Source organism: Bubalus bubalis, chromosome 19 (genome assembly GCF_019923935.1).
Source record: "Bubalus bubalis isolate 160015118507 breed Murrah chromosome 19, NDDB_SH_1, whole genome shotgun sequence".
Lineage (NCBI taxonomy): Eukaryota > Metazoa > Chordata > Mammalia > Artiodactyla > Bovidae > Bubalus > Bubalus bubalis.
Window position 1 is genome coordinate 7,908,922 of NC_059175.1, and position 22,412 is coordinate 7,931,333.

General features: G+C 40.5%; 1 protein-coding gene across 2 annotated transcripts; it reads right to left on the bottom strand.

The window, feature by feature from the left end:
- Nucleotides 1–1,940: 1,940 nt before the first annotated feature.
- BTF3 (basic transcription factor 3) lies at nt 1,941–8,595 on the bottom strand. Of its 2 annotated transcripts, none has more exons than XM_006062116.4 (6): nt 8,437–8,595; nt 7,762–7,830; nt 4,847–4,960; nt 4,336–4,537; nt 3,204–3,260; nt 1,941–2,379 (listed from the first exon to the last, which is right to left on the bottom strand). In XM_006062116.4, the coding sequence occupies exons 2-6, from the start codon at nt 7,828–7,830 to the stop codon at nt 2,333–2,335; spliced, it is 489 nt and encodes a 162-aa protein (XP_006062178.1). In that variant the 5' UTR covers nt 8,437–8,595; the 3' UTR covers nt 1,941–2,332. The 2 variants fall into 2 exon arrangements, with proteins under 2 accessions (XP_006062178.1, XP_006062177.1); XM_006062115.4 differs by lacking the exon at nt 8,437–8,595 and adding an exon at nt 8,199–8,411.
- Between the last annotated feature and the right edge of the window lie 13,817 nt (nt 8,596–22,412).

Here is a 22,412-nt window from a genome sequence, read left to right on the forward strand (position 1 = left end):
AAAAAATCTGCTCTCCTTTTGTGGGGGAGGATTATACTTCCCCAATCCTCATGGCTACCAGACTATGTACGCGCCTTGTCTGGCTGCCAACATTTGTTAATGACGTGTGTCACTTTCCAACCGAAGTTTGAAGAGCCAGCCAGTTGTTTGCAATCTTTTTCCTGTCCTGAGACTGGTGATGCTGATTCAAGGCTGTTTTTTGGAGTCAAGTGGGGCCCAGCCACAGGCAAACCACAAACATCAAGTGATACTGAAAATGTTACAAGAAAAACCTTACTTGTCCATAGCCACCAACACACCACCAGATCCTTTAAATAATGGACTGAAGAAGTAACATTTTTAGAGGTTGTTAGGGAAAAATTCTCTGAGCATAGGCAAAACAGGAGTAACCTTAGCCAGCATCTACTTCAAGCAGTAAGTGGCCCTGGGATAAGCCTCACCTGGAAATCTACTGCAAATCTCTATTTAGACCCTGTCCTGTACAGATCAAAGGCAAGTAACTGAAAGGGCGTTCAGACAGTGGCCTTTTCACATGCTCAAGCCAGCCTATCACTGCAATCTCTTGGGGTGAGCGGAGAACATTTCTAAATGTGCTAGTGAAGAAAGCATCCTCAGGGAGCTCATGAGAAACGCAAATCCTTGGGCCCTACTCCAAGTCTTCTCAATCCTCTGCCCTCCAAGCAAGCCACTGCACTTGCTTTAGCCAGTTACACACAAGACGTGGTAGGTCAACAGCTTTAAGAGCCAGCACATGACCCTTCATCTCGCTCTGCCAGATGGAGGCCGCTTCATCAGCCTGGGACCGGGAGTGTGTAGCATAGCCCACCTGACCCACAAGTCTGGAGACACGTACTTATGTTTTGTAACTTTGTAAACCACTGAGGCTTTAGTCCTAGCTACTGTAGCAGCACATCTTAATAGAAATATAGGAAGATATGCACACTTTTCTCATAGCATCTCATTTTTGTGAGTTAAATAATAGTGACTTTTAGATACAGTTGTATAACTTCAACAGGTACTTTTAAATTGGTATGGAAATTTAAAACGAATTCTTATTGTTGCAAGCAGAAACTAAGGTATGATTGCTAATACAATTTTTAAAAAGTAGCCCTATACTGCAAGAATTTTCTGGGGTAATGGAACTATTCAGTATCCTGTGGTGGCAGTCACGTTAACATTCTTACAACTGTCACTTTTACTCTATGTTCATTTTAAAAGTAAAAAAAGTTTAAGGAAAACAGTGTTCATTTAAAGTGTTATCACTTTAGGAAGACAAGGTGACACTCCTAACACTTTTTTTTTCAGGCATCTTAGAGAATAATTACCTAGAAGGGAGCGAAGAAATTAACTGGTTTGTTTTTTTTTTTTAAGTAAACCTCAGTTGTATCTGGAAATCTACTGTAGATCTGCAGTAGATCTTCCAGGAGAAGGCAATGGCTCCCCACTCCAGTACTCTTGCCTGGAAGATCCCATGGATGGAGGAACCTGGTGGGCTGCAGTCCATGGGGTCGCTGAGGGTCGGACACGACTGAGCAACTTCCCTTTCACTTTTCACTTTCATGCATTGGAGAAGGAAATGGCAACCCACTCCAGTGTTCTTGCCTGGAGAATCCCAGGGACGGGGGAGCCTGGTGGGCTGCCGTCTGTGGGGTCGCACAGAGTCGGACACGACTGAAGCGACTTAGCAGCAGCAGCAGCAGCAGTTGTATCTACAAAATGGAGCTAATAGTCCCTACTTCATAGATTGAGGATTAAATGAAAGAAAACTATTATATATAAGGCACTTAGTATCTTTACAATACAGACAATATTAAGAGAAAACACTCCACTCACCCACCAGAGAATATTTTCTTATAATTGTTACACCCATCACAAACCATGGAAGCCCAAGACCCACTGGAGAAAAAGTTTTCAAAAGAATTTTATACCACCACTGTTACTTATACTGTCATTTAAATCTTTAATCAGTTTCCATTCATGATTATCAGTCATATTACATGCCATGATTAGCTTTCTATAAACAATTTTGCCTTCTGTGTACAAATTGGTATCAATGAAATAAAAAATAAAACCATATACTAGGCAAAGAATTTTATTTATCTTTGTCTCAAACTTTATTCTTAGGCTTCTTCAGCTTCATTAGCTGCAAAGAATGAATTGTATATAAGCAAAAACTGAAAAGAGCTGCAGTGTCCAGGGGCTTAGGCTTAAAAATATCAGAGATCTAGATTTTATCAGATCCATAAACAAAATTTTAAAAAGCAGTCATAATATAAAATAGCAGCTCCCAGTAACTTCTTCAAGATTTATCTTCTTCAGAAGTTAACTCAATTCAGTTTGCTTCATTCTTGGAAGCCTCATCAAAATTCTCCACAAGATCTAGGAAAAGGAAAAGAAAAAAGAGAAACTCAGAAAAAAAAAGCCAAGTCTACAAAAATAATCATCAGTTGTTAAAAAGGAGATAGGAAAATGCTCTCAAAATATATCCTACAGTTAAAATTAGGATATATATTAAGACATTTTTTATTTCCAATGAGGCCACTAACCATTTGATATATTTTGAAGTGTATAATTTGACATATAAATAACACAAGGAAAAGAGGGAGATATTAATTTTCAATGACACAACTACTATGCTTAAAGAATATATATGCCCCCTCCCTTCCCACTCCATTCTAAGAATTACAGTTTAGCAATGTAATATATTAGTCATGTTAGGGCAGAAACAAAGAATACCACTACACAATCTGAAGTTTTCCTTGACCCCTCAGGACACCTGTCTATGCAAAGTAGTATTTCCGAGTCTAGGCAGTCTACTGTCCAGTATTTGTTTCTCAACAAAATAAATTATCCAGTGACAGCCAGGATAGAAAAATGCCTCACTATTGCCAAACAGGTTTTTCTGCTGATTTTAGAGTGATTATATACCAAGATATTTCTACAACTTCTTCATGCCGTCTCATACATCTATGGATCTCATACATCAGTGGGAAACAGGTGATTTGTGATCTACAAGTAGCTATTATACTGAGGTTACAACATACATACCTATTAACTCAATATTTAAGGTTAGATACCTTCCTAGGATTCCAAACAGAAAAACCAAGCCTAGAAACCTAACTTCCAACTGAATAACACTATGTTATTTTTCCCCTTCTCTCTTGCTAAGATTCTCTAGTTTAACCACAAGTGAAGGTTCCTACCTGGAACTTCATCATCATCCTCCTCTCCAGTGGCAAGTGGTGCTTTTCCATCCACAGCTGTGAAAGAAAACGTGAGTGTTCAACAAACATTAACCAAGAGAACAACAGATCAAAGGCCAAATGCTGTTACAACTCAGGTCTATGGTGACATGTGGGATTTCATCTATAATACTAGCAGTAACATGATAGTCTGATGTCCACAAATAAGCAAGAATATTAGTACCAGTCAACACGCCAAATTCCAAACCCATCCTTTCAATCCCGCTGACCTACAAGAGGGTAAAGGTAAATCCACATACCAAAAAACCTTTACTGAAGTGAAAATAAAAAACCAAAAAACTAAAGGTGCCTTTGACTGATAAGCCTGCACTTTCCTTTTACTACACAAGCGAGAGTGAACTACACTTGGAAAGGTGAGACCTCACAGTACTAGCCGTGTACAATTTTCCGTGGCGTCCTTCAAAAGCCCACCTCAGCTATGAAAGCAGGCTTTTCAGCAAGAAAAAACAAGCAAACACACACACAGACATACAAATTGATTAAAGCAGAGTGAGCAAATGTCAAGAAAAACATGGATGATTAAATAGCAGGTCATATAATAAATCTTGATTCATTATTTCCACTGCTCAAAATTTTAATCAGAGGCCTTCAGCATAAAGTAGCTATCCCCCTTATGTACACCTATTCAACCACACAACCTTCTGCTCTGAACAGAATCCTCATTACACCATAATCCAGAATAGTGGCAAGCTAATTCTTGAAGACTATTGGCAATACCAGTTGAATTTGTAAAACTAAAGAATACATTTTAATATATTTTAATCTAAACTGCCATTCATTTTTAAAAAGTCCTCATTTCTAGCTAAAAAAGGTAAAATGTTTAGTCTCTGATCCAAAAGAGAAAGCTAGTAGAAAAACATTTCATTTAATCGAGTATAATGATCATAGCATACCAGATAAACTACTGAACACACTAAGAACACTGGCTTAAAATCAATATAAAACTTTATATTCTTTAGAGGAACGTTTACATTTCCAAATTTAAAGATATTCATATCTATTTGCATCATGAATTTTAGAACTCTACTGGTCAGTCAGTCACCCTGGGCAAAACCGCTACTAGCAAACTCACATTGTTTGGGCAGAGCTTCAGCCAGTCTCCTTAAACTGGTCAGACTGTCGGCACCAAGCTGGTTTAAGATGCTGGGGAGCATTTCTGTCAGTTGCTTTGTCTCAGCATGGCCCGTAATGGTGAAAGTGTTTGCTGCCAGAGATGCCTGAACTTTAGGGTTGTTAAAGTGGATCACTGTTCCTTGATTTGTGAACATATTCACCTAAAAAGAAAAAAAAAAGTTAAACTAGCAACACCCATCAAAATCTCTTTAAACCTGAACATTTTATTAAGCAGAAGCAGAAGTCTAAGCAACCTGTATTTCACTGTACTGCAGAAGCAAAATTCTGCCTGCAATGGAAAGTACGACCTAATAGCTTTACCCTTAGTAATCTTCCTGATATTAATCGAGTACAAACAAATATTTTAGAGATGAAATTCTCTGCTGGAAGAGAGTCAAAAATCATAAATGCACGAACAATAGTTTTTAGCCAAATCTTAATTTTGTGAAGAAATACAATTTGACACTTACCTCTTCAATACCAGAGATATTGTTTACCCCTAACTTCTTTAAAGAGAACTGAAGTTTTTTGTCATCTGCTGTGGCTGTTCTATGAACCACCTTCTTCTTTCTGCGAGCAGTTCCCTATTGGAGGGAGAAAAAGAAAGAATACAGCACATGTTTATGCCACAAGAGGCATTTTCAAATGGACAGTTTCTAATTCCTTTCTGGCTTCTCAATCTGTGTTAAGAAAATTACAATAACCACAACCTTTTATGCAGTGAGTAGGCATATTAAGGCATTGTTGAAAGCCAAAAGAGAGGAATGAAGAAAATTGCATACAAATCCTTCATAATCTCTACACTTCTAGTTTTGTCAGATATAAAGGAGTGATCTTTCCCAAGTTTTACTTTTTAACATTATCTGCTCTAGAAATTATCTGAGGTAGCTAACCTTAATTAAGCCTCATTTAGAAACTCCATGTCAATAACCATTATTTAACCTTCTGTTTTTATATTAAAGAAAAACCAACATTAATATTCACAGCCAAGATCCTAAAAGACACAAGTCTATATACAGACTTCTACAGCACCCAAGAGTAAAACCTGAATTTCTTAACTCACCAGGCCCCTACACAATCTGCCCTGCCCCTACTATGCCACTCTTGACACTACTACACACACACTTACCTTCAGCCAAGTAAACCTTCTTGCTATTCCTTAAATAGGCCAAATATGCAAACAGGAGTCTCTGCATGTACTGCTCCCTCTTGTAACATTTGCACGACTCCCTACCTCACTTCAGATTTCTGCTCTTATGTCACCAAACCCGGCCTTTCCCAACCAACCAGTGAAAAACAGAAATTCCCACTCTATCTATCCAGGTTTTTCTTCAATCTAGTAGAGTACAGTATCTGAACTCACTGAAGGCATACAACTTGATGAATGAATAAAATACAGTCTTCAGGAAGACTTGCCTCCTGTGCACTTACACCCAATCTCCACATACCCATCTTCCCAAAGCTCAAGCCACCATCTGTCTGTGCCTCCCCCAAACTGCAGTTAACACCCAATCACCACGACCTCTGCATGTTGAAAATGCTTCCATTTCACTATGTATACTACACTATGAAAAGTTTCCTACTTTTTTAAAGATGCCTATCCCCCCTACTAGGACTAAAGTCCCCCTCTAACGACTTTCAACTTCTTAAATTTTATACTCTCAGGATTGAGCAATAGTAAAGCCTTAAACAAATCATAGTGTACCTGAAGAAAATATCAATAGCTACAAAAAATATGGGTTATGAAACCCCTCAAAAACCTTTAAGGATAAACATTATCTTGAAATGGTCTTGCAGATACCCTGGTTTCCAAAGAATTCTAAAATACATCGCAAAGAATTACGTAACATTCTAAAAACAAAACCAGTGTGCATTCTTTACGTTTCACACTCCTGACATTCAATTTTTACTGAAATAATTTATTATCAATGCTCTGACCAGATATTGAAAAAAAGGGCCTTCACAGCATTTACCTAAAAATACCTAATATTTGCAGGTTTCTATAAAGCAACACTAACTCATCTAATTTCACATACCACAGTAAGTAGGTTTCTTAAAAGGTGAAGAAAATGTTTCCACATTACAATGATGACAGAAAGACCACCTACATTAACAATTAAAATTTAATCCTACACCAGCCTTAAGAATCTTCAACTTCCCTTTACCCTAGAATCTCTTTCACAAGTTAAAGACTAATGATCAGATTAATAATAACAACAACTACAGGCACACAAGCACATTATTCACCCGACTCCTCTGAAACCTGCACTGAAAGGAATGATGATTAACAACCTACAGGAGCACCCAAACACTGACCCACAAGCAATGAGTCTTCTTGGCACCTGAAGGTCACATCTAGCTTGTAACAATTGCTAAAAAAGAAGAAACACCTACTACTGTTAATGGGTAGGTGCTGATCTGAAAACCAGCTTTGGGAGACGGGAGGGGAGGATTAGGATACTTTCACTATTGGCAAAATCAGTACTTAACAGACTCTACTTGAAGTCAAATGCTTAAAGTGGGAAAAACTAATAGACAATAAACTTGTAGCATGGAAGCTTTATACAAGTTTTACCAAGTAAAGACATGTTCTGTTTTCAACAAGCTACCACACCTTGTTAAGCACTAGGAATGTACTAACACAATGCAAAATAAAATTCGGTAAGCCTCTGGTAGAGTGGATTTCTTATTTAAGCAAATTAAAGAATCTAAATCTTATCAAGTTCAAAAAAGAATCCCCTTGAAGGGGACCAGCAGGCACCAGGAAAAATCAATTAACCAAAACCCGATCATTTAAAAACCTGCCACTCATCACTCTCATTTCCTCAGTTTTAGTGTAATTAAAAGTAAAAACGGAAAGATACCTACACAGGTAATATTTCCAAATCCAGTCATTGCTCTTGCATCCCTATGCAAAGTACCTATAAGAATGACATCTTCAAATACCCCGGAAAATATACAACTACTCTAGACTGCATTTAGCTAAGAAAAGATTACAGAAACGTCTTAATTTACAAGTGACCTGAACTTCCAACTATTAAGTACAATTACCCAGAGCCATTTAAAAAGATAGGTTAAACTTAAAATCAGTTTTAGTTGTTTATTAAAAAAAAAAAATCAAGCACCGACTTTACACAACTTAGGTTATAAAGTCAATGACAAAACAAACCAAGGGTTTAAGGGCCACGTGATGACCTAACTGAAATGATACACAGACTACATTGTATATCTAATTTAATTCCTGCCATTCCCTTCACACGATTTGCTAGTTCGGTGAAATGCCCTCTCGAAACAAAGTGACAAGTCAGTTATATTAGAAATGCAAAGGAGAAAAAACCTAAACCACAAAGCTTCAAAACAAAAACCCCCAACTATTTAAACTTACTTTCCCACCAATGCGCACTTGTGCCTGCAGTTTGGCGAGTTTCTCCTGGTTCATGATAGTTTCTTTCATCTAGAAAAACAGGAAACCCTCAGCGAGGAAAGCTCTAGTTCACTCCAGCATTCCACGCTCATTATTTCCCAAGACATCAGCAGAATACATGTCCTACACAGGCGAAGGCCTGGATCCCAAACCCACCCCGCCAAGCTCCCGAGTTTCAATTTTCGAGGGAGCCCAAAGAGCACCCGCTTTCCCATCCCACTCCCACAACTCCCCAGCTCTTTACAAGCCCAGAGAAAGGGCTCTAATCCACGCCGGATCGCCCCCCCACCCCCACCCCCACCCCCACCCCCACCCCCACCCCCACCCCCGGCCCCGGCCTGGCCTCGGCCTAGCCAGGGCCTGCCCTGCCCAGCCACTCTCCACAAGCCTCGCGGTACCTGAGGCTCCTGTCCTCGGGTTCCGCCGGGAGGTGGAGGAAGAGATGCCGCCGCCTCGCCCCCAGGGCAGCCGCCCCTGGCCCGACCTCGACCCCGAGAGTCAGCCTGAGTGGGTGCGCCTGTCCGTCGCATCGCCTTCCTCTCCTCAGCCCTGTCCCTCCCTGTCTCGCTCCTTCCGGGAACTTCCCGCCCCCGTTCCCGTCCGCCTCCCACGCCGGCGTCCAGAGCCTTTTTGTACCTTGTTGGAGCGGAAATGGGGCCGCGCGGGGGACTAGGGTTGGCGCTCAGGTGGTCTCGGGCAGACCAGCTGAGGTTAGGCGCACACACGCGGGGACGCAAGATGGCAGCTAGAGGAAAGCCGGAAGTGACGCAACGCCACTTCCTCCAAAAGTCAGGAAACTGACTTCTGCGAGCGCTCAGTGCCTGGCTGCGCACGCGCGGCCTCATGGGGCCGCGTTTGTGACGGTTCCCTGTGCACTCCTTCCCTCGTCCAGCAATGGCAGGGTTGAGACCGCACGAGAGACTGGGCTGGCAGCACCGCGAGTGGCCCTGGGAAAGGCTGTGGAGGGGCCAGAGAACACGGTTCTTTGCATAGTTAGGGTTGAGTAAGTCGCACTGTCTCAGGGCCCCATCCCCAAGTTCTTCAGGCTCAGAAGACAGCGCCTGTTCACGTTTGCGGAAATAAGTGGGGCACCTAGAGTGTGCTCACCTATTTAGCCAACTCACCACTCGCTGGGAGGTGTAGATTGGAGCAATCATCGGAATACTTTAGAATTTCCCTTTCCGCCCGATTTAATCTTTACTAAGAGCTTTTGTTTAAAAAAAAAAAAAAAAAAAAGGCTAATTTAGCTTTCCAAAGTTAGGTTGGTTGCCGGACCATGGTTCAGAATTTCTGGGAAGCGTGTTCTGAAAGCAGACCTGAGTTCCATCTCTCAGCGATTCATTCTGACTGAGGATAGGAGGAGGTAATCTGCAATTCAGCAGGTGGCTAACCGCTTTAGATCCGTGAACTTACTTACCTTACTTCTTATGAGTCTTAGATAAAAAGTTGACTACTTGATACCAGTTGACATGGATTTGACTATTAGCGATTCACAGTTGAACACATTTTACCTTTCTGAACTGAGTGATTCAGTCAAAGGAGAATATGTGCCCGGTGTGCTTGGGGAAGTTAAAAATTTCTACACACCTGGACAAGCTTTAAGACAGTCTTAAAACAACCGATATTGAAAATGGCAATTTAAATCATAATGCTAGCTGATCAGCCTTTTTGTGGTCTTAGCTGGGAAAAGTCTTTGCATATTAAAAAGTGAGTCGGAAACCTAAGCTAGAGAAAATATAATGTATATAAAGCAAGAAAACTTGTCTAGGTGCAGATTTCTCTCCAATTAAGATGAATATTTCTGTTTTTGAATACGTATCTAATGTGAATGTGTCAAATTGTAGCGTCTCTGGGAAAAGAACCGGTGCGGACCGCAGTGTTGTTTTTTAGGATAGTGTAACAGTTGATATTTTCTCAAAAAAACAATGTTGCTTCTATTATTAAGTTTACTGAAGAAAAGGGAGTTTGTACTGTTAGGCTCTGCTGCTGCTAAGTCGCTTCAGTCGTTTCCGACTCTGTGCGACCCCAGAGATGGCAGCCCACCAGGCTCCCCCGTCCCTGGGATTCTCCAGGCAAGAACACTGGAGTGGGTTGCCATTTAAATTCTGACTCTGCTAATATTTACATACTAGTCTTTAAAAGAAATAACTGAAGAGATTCCTCCCTGACTCCGTCCCCAGAAAATAGCTACTAAGTTGCCATCTTAGCTCAGTGACGCCAGAAAAGTAACTCACATATTACCGTTTCCTCCGAGCTCCCTATGTCTATGGCAAATATGGATAACTGGCTCTCACACTTTATTGCTGAGCTTGAACAAATCTAAGAATCCTTGACTGAGCACTCAACCTGGCTGTGGTCAATAAAGTAGGCGAGAAAGGGGAAACCTGCAGTCCTCCTTGGTTTACAGTTTAATCAATGTCCGGGAATTGTTCTCATCTCTCAGCTGTGCTTGAGTCAGCTTCAGTAAGAGCTAAAATATTTACTTTATTTGTTAAGAACCCTGTTCTGACCCATAAGAAGTATAAGGAGTCACTGAGGATAAATGTTCCCATGGTTTCGGTTGCTTCACTTTCTGGCCCTTGTCTGATAGGGCTACAATGTGTCTGATAGCCACCACGGACTTTTTTTTTTTTTTTTTTTTTTTTAGTTTCTAAACCTTAAACTCTTCTCCTAGCACCCCCTACCTTGATCAAGTTAACAGCTATACCTCATCTAGCCCTCAGTTTAAGTATTTCAGGAAAGCTTCCTTTGACACCCTCAACCTCTTTAAGTTACATCCATCATACTCATTTTTAGTTGTGGTATTTTATTAAATGCAAAATGAGAGGTTGATAATTTTGTTGAGTAAATGGAGAATTGAGAATTACTGAACTAGGGTCTTAATAACAATTTTCCACTGGGTTAATGCTGTGTTGGCTCTTTGTTGAATCCTCAGAGAAAGCTTATGAGATAGGTACTCTACATATTCATGGCGTGGGAATTGAGGCTTAGAGAGTTAAAGCCTGAAAATAGACATACACAGCTCCATCTTACCTCCACCAAGTCTATCCATCTATATGTATCTGAACGTGTTTGTTGTCTTCCCTCCTGTTACACATGAAAGAAATAGTCCCTCTGCTTGTTTCACTCAGGTCCTTGATTCTTCTGTTAATGCTTCCCTCTTATATCTATTTTCCCCCTTTCAACTAGATCATTCTGCCAGTACACTGAATATGCCTTAGAATCAGGTATCTTAACAGAAAACAAAACAAAATTTTGACTTCTCTTCACCTCCAATCGAGCTTCGCTGGTGGCTCAGCTGGTAAAAAATCCGCCTGCAATGCAGGAGACTGGGATTCGATCCCTGGGTTGGGGCAATTTCCTGAAGATGGGAAAGGCTACCCAGTCCAGCATTCTGGCCTGGAGAATTCCATGGATTGTATAGACCATGGGGTCGCAAAGAGTCGGACACGACTGAGTGAATTTCATTTCCCCTCCAGTCACTGCTTAATTTTTGTGTTCCTTTTTATAGCAAAATTTCCCCCCAAATTGTCTAAACCTCCATCTTGAAAAATCCAGAGGCAAATTCTCAGTTCTCATTTTAGGCAGTATTTGACTCACTTCGCCCTTCCACATTTTCAAACATTTTCTTCTCTAAGCTTCCAGGACATCTCACCTGGTCTCCTTTTACTTTATTGGCATCTCTTCAGTCTGCTGCATTTTCTTCCTCTGACTTCTAAATATTAGAGATGCTCACATTTTAGTCCTATGTTCTTTTCTGTCTATATTCTCCCTAAATGGTTTCATCCCATGGTTATAAATATCTTCATTTTGGTAAGTCCTAAAATTATAATTCCAATTTTTTGACTATCAGACTGAACGTTCTTTTTGCATTATTATGGAAAACTTCAGGCACATGAAATTAAAAATAATATAATGAGCCTCCATAAGTTCATCACCCAATCATCAACAATTATTAAACTAACACATAGACTCATTGTTCTTTTTTTTAACTGATTTTTTTCAATCACACACACTCACATTAGTATTTTAGCAGCAGGCAGGATGTTTCCCCAACCAGGGATCAAACCCCGACCTCTGTAGTGAAAGCACTGAATCCTAGCCACGAGGCCACCAGGAAACTCATTATTCTTAATATGGTAGGGTGATTATTTATTTTTCATTTTTGAAGTTGACATATTTTCAGACCTCTGTTCCATATATATTTTAAGTTTTGTTCAATTATTTAAATTTTTTTGCCCTTGGGATTGATTGTGTAGATTTGGGAAGCGTTTTAAATCTTTATTCATTAGTGTATGAGTCTGCATTCAACTGCAGGAAACATATCTGACTATTTTAAATGTATACCGATTTAACATGGGGAATTGGTGTTTAGAATATCGTTTAAAGGGTTGGAGGAGCAGGCTGTCCGAAATGAGTCCCAGGATAATACTGCCAAACTGGGCTGTCAAGGAAACTTCTACACTGTCCCCTGGATGATGGAGAACCAGGACTCCACAACTGAACTTTTTGATGTTAAGAATACACTGCTGTAGCTACAATTCAAAAATTTAGAAGATATTGTAACAGTAAGTACTCAAAGCAAATGACTGCGCTTTGGAAAGCTGCTGCAGAAAATACTAGGATCTTAACCGTGCTCAGCAGCCAAAACACAAAGTAGCAAAAAAATTTTTGCTACTTCCCAAATGTTACTTAAATGTATCCAGTTGACAGAAATCACTTACCTCTAGAACTCTAATTGCCTGCAGAATTGTAGTGTTTAAAATTTCAAGATTTAAAGGACAAGAAAGCAAGCTTGAAAGAAGTTTGAATGAATGCTGATTCTTCACATTCACAACCACCATAATGCATCTGTTTTTCAAATATTTTATGCACTTCAATAGACATATAACTTTTTGAAGATCTTATTCAGTCTTTGTTAGCTGGATTCCCAGGCATAAAATAGTCTATTTTTTTTATTTTTTAGATATTGCAAATATCTTCTCGTGGTCTGTTACATTTGTAGTACCCTTGTTGAACAAATCATTACTTTTTAACCTCAAGGTGATGCATCAATTTACAGAATATATGAGCAACAGAAAAAAATGAATTATTCCACCGAAGGCAGTCAACAAAATTCAGGTTACAGGAAATGACAGGACAGTTAATCTGGTTATTTCAACAAATAAAATTTAAAGTAAAAAAGGGGGAAAAGGAGGATAGAGGGGTTCCTTAGCTAAAAAGAAACCTAAGAGAAATCTCTCCCCCCCCTCCCCCCAATAAAAAAGAAAAGAAAGGCCAGGCAAAGCTAGAGTGTTAGGGATGCATGATAAAAATGAGAAAGAGATGGTCAGAAACATCAGGATAGTAGCTATTCTTGAAGAAGAAGGGTTGTAATTGGAAGGAGACAATGTGGAAGGTTGCTAGGGTGGTGACCAAGTGTCTCTCTATTGACCTGTTGCTGCTGCAGCTAAGTCGCTTCAGTCGTGTCCGACACTGTGCGACCCCATGGATGGCAGCCCACCAGGCTCCCCCGTCCCTGGGATTCTCCAGGCAAGAACACTGGAGTGAGTTGCCTTTTCCTTCTCCAAAGCATGAAAGTGAAAAGTGAAAGTGAAGTCGCTCAGTCGTGTCCAATTCTTAGTGACCCCATGGACTGCAGCCCACCAGGCTCTTTTGTCCATGGGATTTTCTAGGCAAGAGTACTGGAGTGGGGTGCCATTGCCTTCTTCATTGACCTGTTAGTGGTATGCAATTTTCTGTATTTGCTATACTTAACCATAAAAGTTTTTTAAAAGGATGAAAAGCAATATATATAAAATATAGTTATGTGCATATTTAAGGTCATATTTCAATGTTAGAATGGTGTGGTATAAACAGAAATATGTATTTGGACTTTGTCCCAGGTTTCTGGGCCATAGCTCCTAACACCCTTGGTGTGGTAAGAGTGTCTTTCGTATGCTAACAAGATGATAAGTGTGTTGGAGCCCTTGCATAGCTTCCGGTTGGGTCAGGTTGCCACATAAGATGAAGGCAGGACTGGGGGATTGAGGGTTATAACTTTTAGGCCCATCCCTCACCCACCGCCTTCCAGGGAGGAGAGAAGGCATAGAGGTTGAGTTTAATCATCAGTGGCCAATATTTTAATCAATCATGCCTATAAAATGAAACCTCTATGAAAAATCCCTAAACAAGAGGGTTTGGAAAGCTTCAAGGCTAGTGGTGACCACATCAAGGTGCTGGGAGAGTAATAGAGGCCAGAGAGGGCAATGGAAATATGCAGCAACATAGATGGACTTAGCATCATGCTGAGTGGAGTAAGTCAGAGAAGAAGTATCGTATGACATCCCTTACATGTGGAATCCAAAAAGAAATGATACAAATGAACTTAAAAAACAGAAAGAGACTCACAGACTTAGAAAACTAACTTATAGTTGCCAGGGGGAAGGGATAGTTAGGTAATGTACACACTGCTATATTTAAAATGGATAGACAACAAGGACCTATTGTATAGCATGTGGAACTCTGCTAATGTTATGTTCCAACCTGGATGGGAGGAGGGTTGGGGAGCGAATGGCTACCTGTATATGTACGGCTGAGTCCCTTCACTGTTCATCTGAAACTACCACAACATTGTTACCTGGCTATACCCCAATACAAAATAAGATGTTTAAAGTTTGGAAAGCTAAAAATAAGTAAAGTTTCAGATCAGATCAGATCAGTTGCTCAGTCGTGTCCGACTCTTTGCAACCCCATGAATCGCAGCACGCCAGGCCTCCCTGTCCATCACCAACTCCCGGAGTTCACCCAGACTCATGTCCATCGAGTCAGTGATGCCATCCAGCCATCTCATCCTCTGTCGTCCCCTTCTCCTCTCGCCCCCAATCCCTCCCAGCATCAGAGTCTTTTCCGAGTCAACTCTTCGCATGAGGTGGCCAAAGTACTGGAGTTTCAGCTTTAGCATCATTCCTTCCAAAGAAATCCCAGGGCTGATCTCCTTCAGAATGGACTGGTTGGATCTCCTTGCAGTCCAAGGGACTCTCAAGAGTTTTCTCCAACACCACAGTTCAAAAGCATCAATTCTTTGGCGCTCAGCCTTCTTCACAGTCCAACTCTCACATCCATACATGACCAAGTTTCAGATAGAGACACTTAAAAAAAAAAGAGGTGGCATGAAGATTCCAGAAATTTCTTTCCCGCACACCAGTCCTTATTTATCTCTTACGTTTGGCTGTTCCTTAGTAATGTCCTTTATAATAAGCCAGAATCATAGGTACAGTTTCTTGAATTGTGTGAGCCACTCTAGTGAATGTCTGAACTTGAGGAGGTCATGGGAACTCCTGGTTTACAGTCAGTTGGTCAGAAATAAGGGTGGCTAAGGACTTGGAACTGGCACCTGAAGTGGGGGCAGCCTTGTGGGGCTGATCCCCCCTCCTTTTTAGACAAGATGTATGTATGTATTGACTGTGGTGCGTTGTTCTTTGTTGCTGCACGCAGGCTTTCTCTAGTTGCAGCTTGTGGGGCTAGAGTGCTGGCTCAGTAGCTGTGGGTACACTGGCTCAGTTGCTCTGTGGAAAGTAGGATGTTTCAGGACCATGGATTAAACCAGTGTCCCTTGTATTGCAAGGCCAATTCTTAAGCACTGGACTATCAGGGAAGCCTGGACTGACATCCTTTAACTCCAGGTGTGTGCTCAGTCACTTCAGTTGTGTCCAACTCTCTGCAACCCTGTGGACTGTAGCCCGCCAGGCTCCTCTGTCCATGGGGATTCTCCAGGCAAGAATACTGGAGTGGGTTGCCATGCCCTCCTCCAGGGCATCTTCTTGACCCAGGGATCGAACCCACATCTCCTGTATTGCAGGCACATTCTTTACCACTGAGCCACCAGGGAAGCCCTTAACTCCAAGTAGATAGTGTCTTCATCAAAGTGAATTATTGGACTCCCAATTAGTATCCAGAGAATCAGAAAAGTGTTTAGAGGGAGGAGAATAGGAGTGAAGGTCTGCTGCTGCTGCTGCTGCTGCTGCTGCTGAGTCGCTTCAGTCGTGTCCGACTCTGTGCGACCCCACAGACGGCAGCCCACCAGGCTCCCCCGTCCCTGGGATTCTCCAGGCAAGAACACTGGAGTGGGTTGCCTTTTCCTTCTCCAATGCATGAGAGTGAAAAGTGAAAGTGAAGTCACTCAGTCATGTCCGACTCCTAGCGACCCCATGGACTGCAGCCTACCAGGCTCCGCCATCCATGGGATTTTCCAGGCAAGAGTGCTGGAGTGGGGTGCCATTGCCTTCTCCATGAAGGTCAGAAAAGAAGAAAAAATGAGAATGCCTGGCATGGACTGAAGATGACTGTGCTGAACATGGCTAATGTCTGTGTAGGTTTTACACTAGACATCATTCTTAGTGCTTTATGGATTAATATTAACCCACTGGAGCCTATGAAGTAGGTACTATTGCTCTCATTTTATAGAAACAAAAAATTGAGACACAAAAAAGGTAAAGTAATTTATCTAAAGCCACAGTGCCAGTAAGAAGCCAAGGTGAAATATGAATGCAGGCAGGGAACTCCATAGTCTGGGCCTATAACTGTTACACCATGATACTGAGTGCTAGGGAATATGATTTTCTCAACTCTGTACCTGGTACCCAGCAAAAGTTTATTCAACTGCTCACTCATCTCTATCTAGATGACTAACAGATATCCCAAGTATACCACATCTTAGGCAGAACAATATTTCCCATCCACTATTAAATCAACACTGAGTCAACTTTGTTCTTTTTTCCTATAGCCTTCCATACCAAATCCATCAGCAAGTGTTATCCATTCTACCTTCAGTATACACCCCAAATTTGGCCACAGATCATATTTACTGATTCCACCCTAATCCAAGCCACCATCACTCACCTGGGCTGCTCCTGTGACAGCGTCCGGGCTTACCTCCCTGTCCCCACTTTGTCCCTGCATTCATGCTCCACACAGTAGACGGTTTTGTTTTTTTACAAAGCAGATATTACTCTCCTGTTTATACCATCCCAGTGACTGCCCATTGCATTTAGAATAAGATCTAGATGCTTTACTACGACCTTCAGAACCACACATAAGATGCATTAACTATTTCTCAGATTTTATCTCTTATCACTCTTCTAGTTCTTAAGCATCTTTCACATTTGGGCTACACAGAATACACCATAAGGGCAAGAAGTTTCCTTGCCCTTCATTTTTATTTTGAAAAATAAAATCAGGTTCAAAATATTAGGAATGATAAGTTTATTTCAGTCTCAGGGAAGCAGTCATGGTATGGTAAGTAACATTTGAACTGACCACTCCCCAATCTCAGTTGTTCATCAACTTCCTTAGGTCGTAAATTGGCCTAGAGAGCAACCATCAAAGTCACTGAAGAACTGAAGGATGCTGTTCAGTTTCAGAGAGCGAATATGACAGGGAGCAAAACAAGGAAGACTGTTAGAAGGAAGGGAAGGTGGGCAGGAGAGGGTACGCCACCAACTGCTTCACACTGGGGTACAGTTTGAATGGATTCAGCAAATACCCATTCCCTCTTCCTTCAACCATGGGCAGAGGATACGTCTTTGCCCATTTTGGGGGGTTGCTTAGATTTCTGGGTTGGGAAGATCCATTGGAGAAGGGATGGGCTAATCACTCCAGTATTTTTGGGCTTCCCTGGTGGTTCAGCTGGTAAAGAATGCACCTGCAATGTAGGAAACCTGGGTTCCCAATCCCTAGGAAGATCCCCTGAAGAAGGGAAAGGCTACCCGCTCCAGTATTCTGGCCTGGAGAATTCCATGGACTACGGTCCATGGGGTCTCAAAGAGTCGGACATGACTGAGCGACTTTCACTTTCACTTTAGTCAAGACTTGCTTTCATCAATGAAATATTAGCCAGATATGAGATAAGCAGAGACCTTAAATGTGTTTGTATGGTTTCTTTTGGCTCTTCTTTGGAGAACACCATGAAAAGAACATGGCTTAGGGAGCCACCGTCCCTTGAGTTTGGCCCAGAATGAACACAAGTGGGGCAGTCCTGAAGCCTACGTACAACCTGCAGTAAGGCCATCTGGCCAAGCCCATACAGCTGACCTACAGGCTTATGAGCATGGAAATAAATTGTTATAAGTCACGAAGTTTGAGGTAGTTTGTTATATAGTATTATTGTGGCGCTAGTTGATAAATACAGTGGTAACAATTAGTGCTATATGCTGTCATGATATTGTGGTTTATAATACATATAGATTTGGTCTCTGTCCTCAATTCTAGCACAGAGTGCCTAAAACCTTTGGATTTTCCTAAGTGAAAAGAGCAATTAGGGCATCTTGATTTTCATAACAAATCCCTTTCAACCATACCTGAGTTTATTTTAATGAGATAACTTTTGGAAGAAGTTGGTTGGGATGATTTTTGCCAAAGGAGCCAACTTTGATTAGAGGGTTGTAATTTAGCCCCACCCTCTGAGAAGGGGAGGAGCTGCAGTTTGAGTTCAATCACCAGTGGCCAACGATTTAACCAAACATGCCTGTGTAATAAAGCCTCTATAAAAAACGCAAAAGGACAGAGTTTGGAGAGCTTCCCAGTTGGTGCATACATGGAGGTTAGGGAGAGTGGTGCACTCAGAGAGGACTTGGATCCTCCATGCCCCTTCCAACATGCCTTGCCCTATACACCTCTTCCACCTGTAAACAGGCTGTTCCTGTTTGTGTCCTTTATAATAAACCAATGATCTGGTAAGTAAATTATCTAGTAAGGAAACTCACTGAGTTCTGTGAGTTACTCTAGCAAATTAATCAAACCCAGTAGCCTCCAAACAATAATCAGTTGCTCAGAAGAGCAGGTATCAACCTGACCTTGTGATCGGCATCTAAAGTGGGTGGGCAGTCTTAACTGAGTTCCTAACCTCTGGCATGTGACAATAGTGTCAGAATTGAGTTCCACTGTAGGACATTTTTGGAGTTAATAATATTTTATAAAAGCACTGTCCAACAAAAATATAATGTGAGCCACAAATGCAAACCAAATATGTAATTTTAAATTTCTAGTTTCTACATTACAAAAGTAAAGAAACAAGTGAAATTAATTTTAATATAGGACACCTAGTCAGTGTGGATACCTGGTGTCCACTGAGAATTGAGAAATTGCTTGGTGGTGATGGGAAACACGCACTGTAATTGTCTGTCTTATTCCCTTACCAGTAGCTCTCAATGGCCCTATAATTATTCTCTTTGAGCATAATCAAAATAGTTTAATTAATTAAAATTGTACAAATTCTGCAAAGCATTAAAGTATTATACAATGAAGAATAGCATATACAAAATGCTTCCTTTTGGTAAGAGGAAAGTTGGAATATATATGTTATTTTTACAAAAAAAAGTAAACAATAGAATAAGAAACCAGAACATATATATAACACACATATATGAAATATATATGAAATTTATATACATGATGCGAGCAGAAACAAAATGGAGCAATGGAGGGGATAGGTATGGAAGCAAGACTTCTCAGAGTGTACCTTTTCAGTTAGTTTTGACTTGAACTTCTTATGTATTTAAAAATGTAATTAATCTGAAAAGAAAAACACAAACCCTAAAGTTGAACAAATGGAAACAAAGGGCCCCAATCAAACAGTACAAGTTGCCATATAGAGAAAAGAGTTACTTCAAATGACTTTTGAACACAATATGAAAATTGTCCAATTTTATTGGCACATGTTGTAAAGGAAAAAAGAATAGGAAAAATGTAAACCTCACTCACTAGTCTCATTATTTGTAAAACTGGCATTGTAAGCTAGAAGATATTTTCTGTATAAGATAGAGCCAATGAGTAAATTACCTTTTATTTTCTAACATTTTAGTGAAGTATCATTGATTTACAATGCTGTGTTAATTTCTGCTGGACAGTGAGCTGATCCAGTTATACATATAAACACTCTTTTCCCTGTTCTTTTCCATTATGGTTTATCACAGGATATTGAATATAGTTTCCTTTGCTATAAGTAGGATCTTGTTTAACCATTCTGTATTTAATAGTTTGCATCTGCTAATCCCAAACTCCCATTCAGTCCAATGAATAAATATTTTAAGTTTATAGAAACTGAGAATTTTGGTTTAAGAGGAATGGAGTCATGAATGCCCTACCTACCACTTTATTACTACAAAGTGTTAAAGTAATAAAAAAAGTGTATTATTAGAAATAATATTATTAAAATAGTAAATTGTGTATTTGAAAATTATTTTTAAATTTATGGTTAGTACTATTTTTTCCCTAAGAATTTTATTCACTCCATACTCCTTTTTTCTTGAGGTTTTTGTTTTCACAGTTGGCTCTATGAACCATCTCTAATATTTGGTTATGATGTAAAGTAGAGATCAAGGTTGGGGTTGGGAATTTTTTGGTCTGTGTCTGTGTTTTTCCTCACATGGATTCTAGAAAGATCCTTAGTAAAAGACCAGAAAGAAAAGTTTTGAATTGGACTCTGGGCCTAGCTCAGCACAAACAAGTAGTTGAGGTCTCTCTGGATACCGATAATACAATGTAAATTAGTAATATAAAGTGGATCATTACATTTTAGAAAATTCTACTAAACCTGACACAATGATATTAAAATGGTAGGTGGAGCATTCATACTTATTTGGGCTTTTCTATGTCCTCTACTATCACAGGACTTTATTCTGATTCATTGGTCAAAATAGCATCATGAAATCAAAATCTAAAATACCACCAATGCTGCCTAAAGCACTGCTCTAGGGGGAAAAAGCACCTGTGGAATAATATGTATATATTATTCTATAAAGTGTAGCTCAGGTGGTAGAGAGTAATAGTTTTCAGTCTCCTGTAGTTTTACAGAATTCAAAATTTAAATGTTATACTCACTATTATTCTCTTTCAGCATACAGTCTGTTTTGAGCTCAAATCCACTGAACACTTGAGGAAAATGACATTCACATTAAAGCATAGTTAAATTGTAACCATGATCTGTGCTTTTAAGTATCATGGCTGATTTTCGGACTTGATCCTTCACTGTTGATTCAAACAAATGAGGAGTAGGTGGGTATAAGTATTTATTCTACTGACAAACGTAGAACCATGGCTTCATAGTTCCATTATAAGCAGTCTTTTTATCTACATTTTAAAGTCTAAAATAAAAACCTTCACAAACAATGGTGAGTTATCCCGTTTTTCACTTCCACTTCAGTCCCTGGACAAATAAATCGATCTCTCTGAATCTGTTTTTCTTCCCTGAACAGACTCTCTGTCTTTGGTGTGTGTCATATTCCCCTGGAGAGCTAATACAGCAGGTAGACTCCCAAGCCTACTCGAGCAGGAGGGGGCTGGGTCTAATTCTCTGTGTTTTTTCCAAGTGCCCCCCAGTAATTATGATTACACACCAAAATTTGAAAACTGTTGTCTAAGTATACTTCTATGGATTGATTGAGTCATGCATTTGTTTGTTTGTTTATGCATGTGTGTAGAAATAAGCATGTATGTGTCACTCAGTTACACAGTGCTGAAGTCTCAGAAATGAAATACCTAGCCCTGCTCTAAGAAGTTTTCAGTGTAGTGGAAGAAACAAAAAACTAATTACAGCAGTATTATGTGCTCTGAAACAGGCAGACAAGATGCTGAGGAAGCACATCCCAGATTGCCTAGAATTGCTCACCAGGACAGAGTTCCAGAAAACTAAGATCATGGCATCCAGTCCCATCACTTCATGGCAAATAGATGGGGAAACAGTGGAAACAGTGGCTGACTTTACTTTTTTGGGCTCCAAAATCACTGCAGATGGTGACTGTAGCCATGAGATTAAAAGATGCTTGCTCCTTGGAAGGAAAATTATGACCAACCTAGATAGCATATTAAAGAGCAGAGACATTACTTTGCCAACAAAGGCTAGTCAAGGCTATGGTTTTTCCAGTGCTCATGTATGGATATGAGAGTTGGACTGTGAAGAAAGCTGAGCGCCAAAGAATTGATGCTTTTGAACTGTGGTGTTGGAGAAGACTCTTGAGAGTCCCTTGGACTGCAAGGAGATCCAACCAGTCCATCCTAAAGGAGACCAGTCCTGAGTGTTCATTGGAAGGACTGATGTTGAAGCTGAAACTCGAATACTTTGGCCACCTCTTGCGAGGAGCTGACTCATTTGAAAAGACCCTGATGCTGGGAAAGATTGAAAGCAGGAGGAGAAGGGGATGATAGAGGATAAGATGGTTGGATGGCATCACCGACTCGATGGACATGAGTCTGAGTGAACTCCGGGAGTTGGTGATGGACAGGGAGGCCTGGAGTGCTGCGGTCCATGGGGTCGCAAAGAGTAGGACATGACTGAGCGACTGAACTGAACTGAACTGAACTGAAAGAGTTCTCTGCATCTTGAAGGGGCTAGATGAATCAACTGGGTGAGAATTAGCAGTTTAGGCACAGAAGAATAAGGAGGCTTGGAAAGTATAAGCAGTTTGAAAAGTTAGTATTTCTCAAAGACTGAGACACATCACACCTAATGTTCAGATTTTAGGAGGTTCAAGGTCAGGTAAGTCATTACTTAGTGGTAGAATTTTACTCTACAATTCTTTCCCCACATTTTCTTTCTAGAATGAAACACCTTTGTAACATTTGCTAATCTTTTAAAG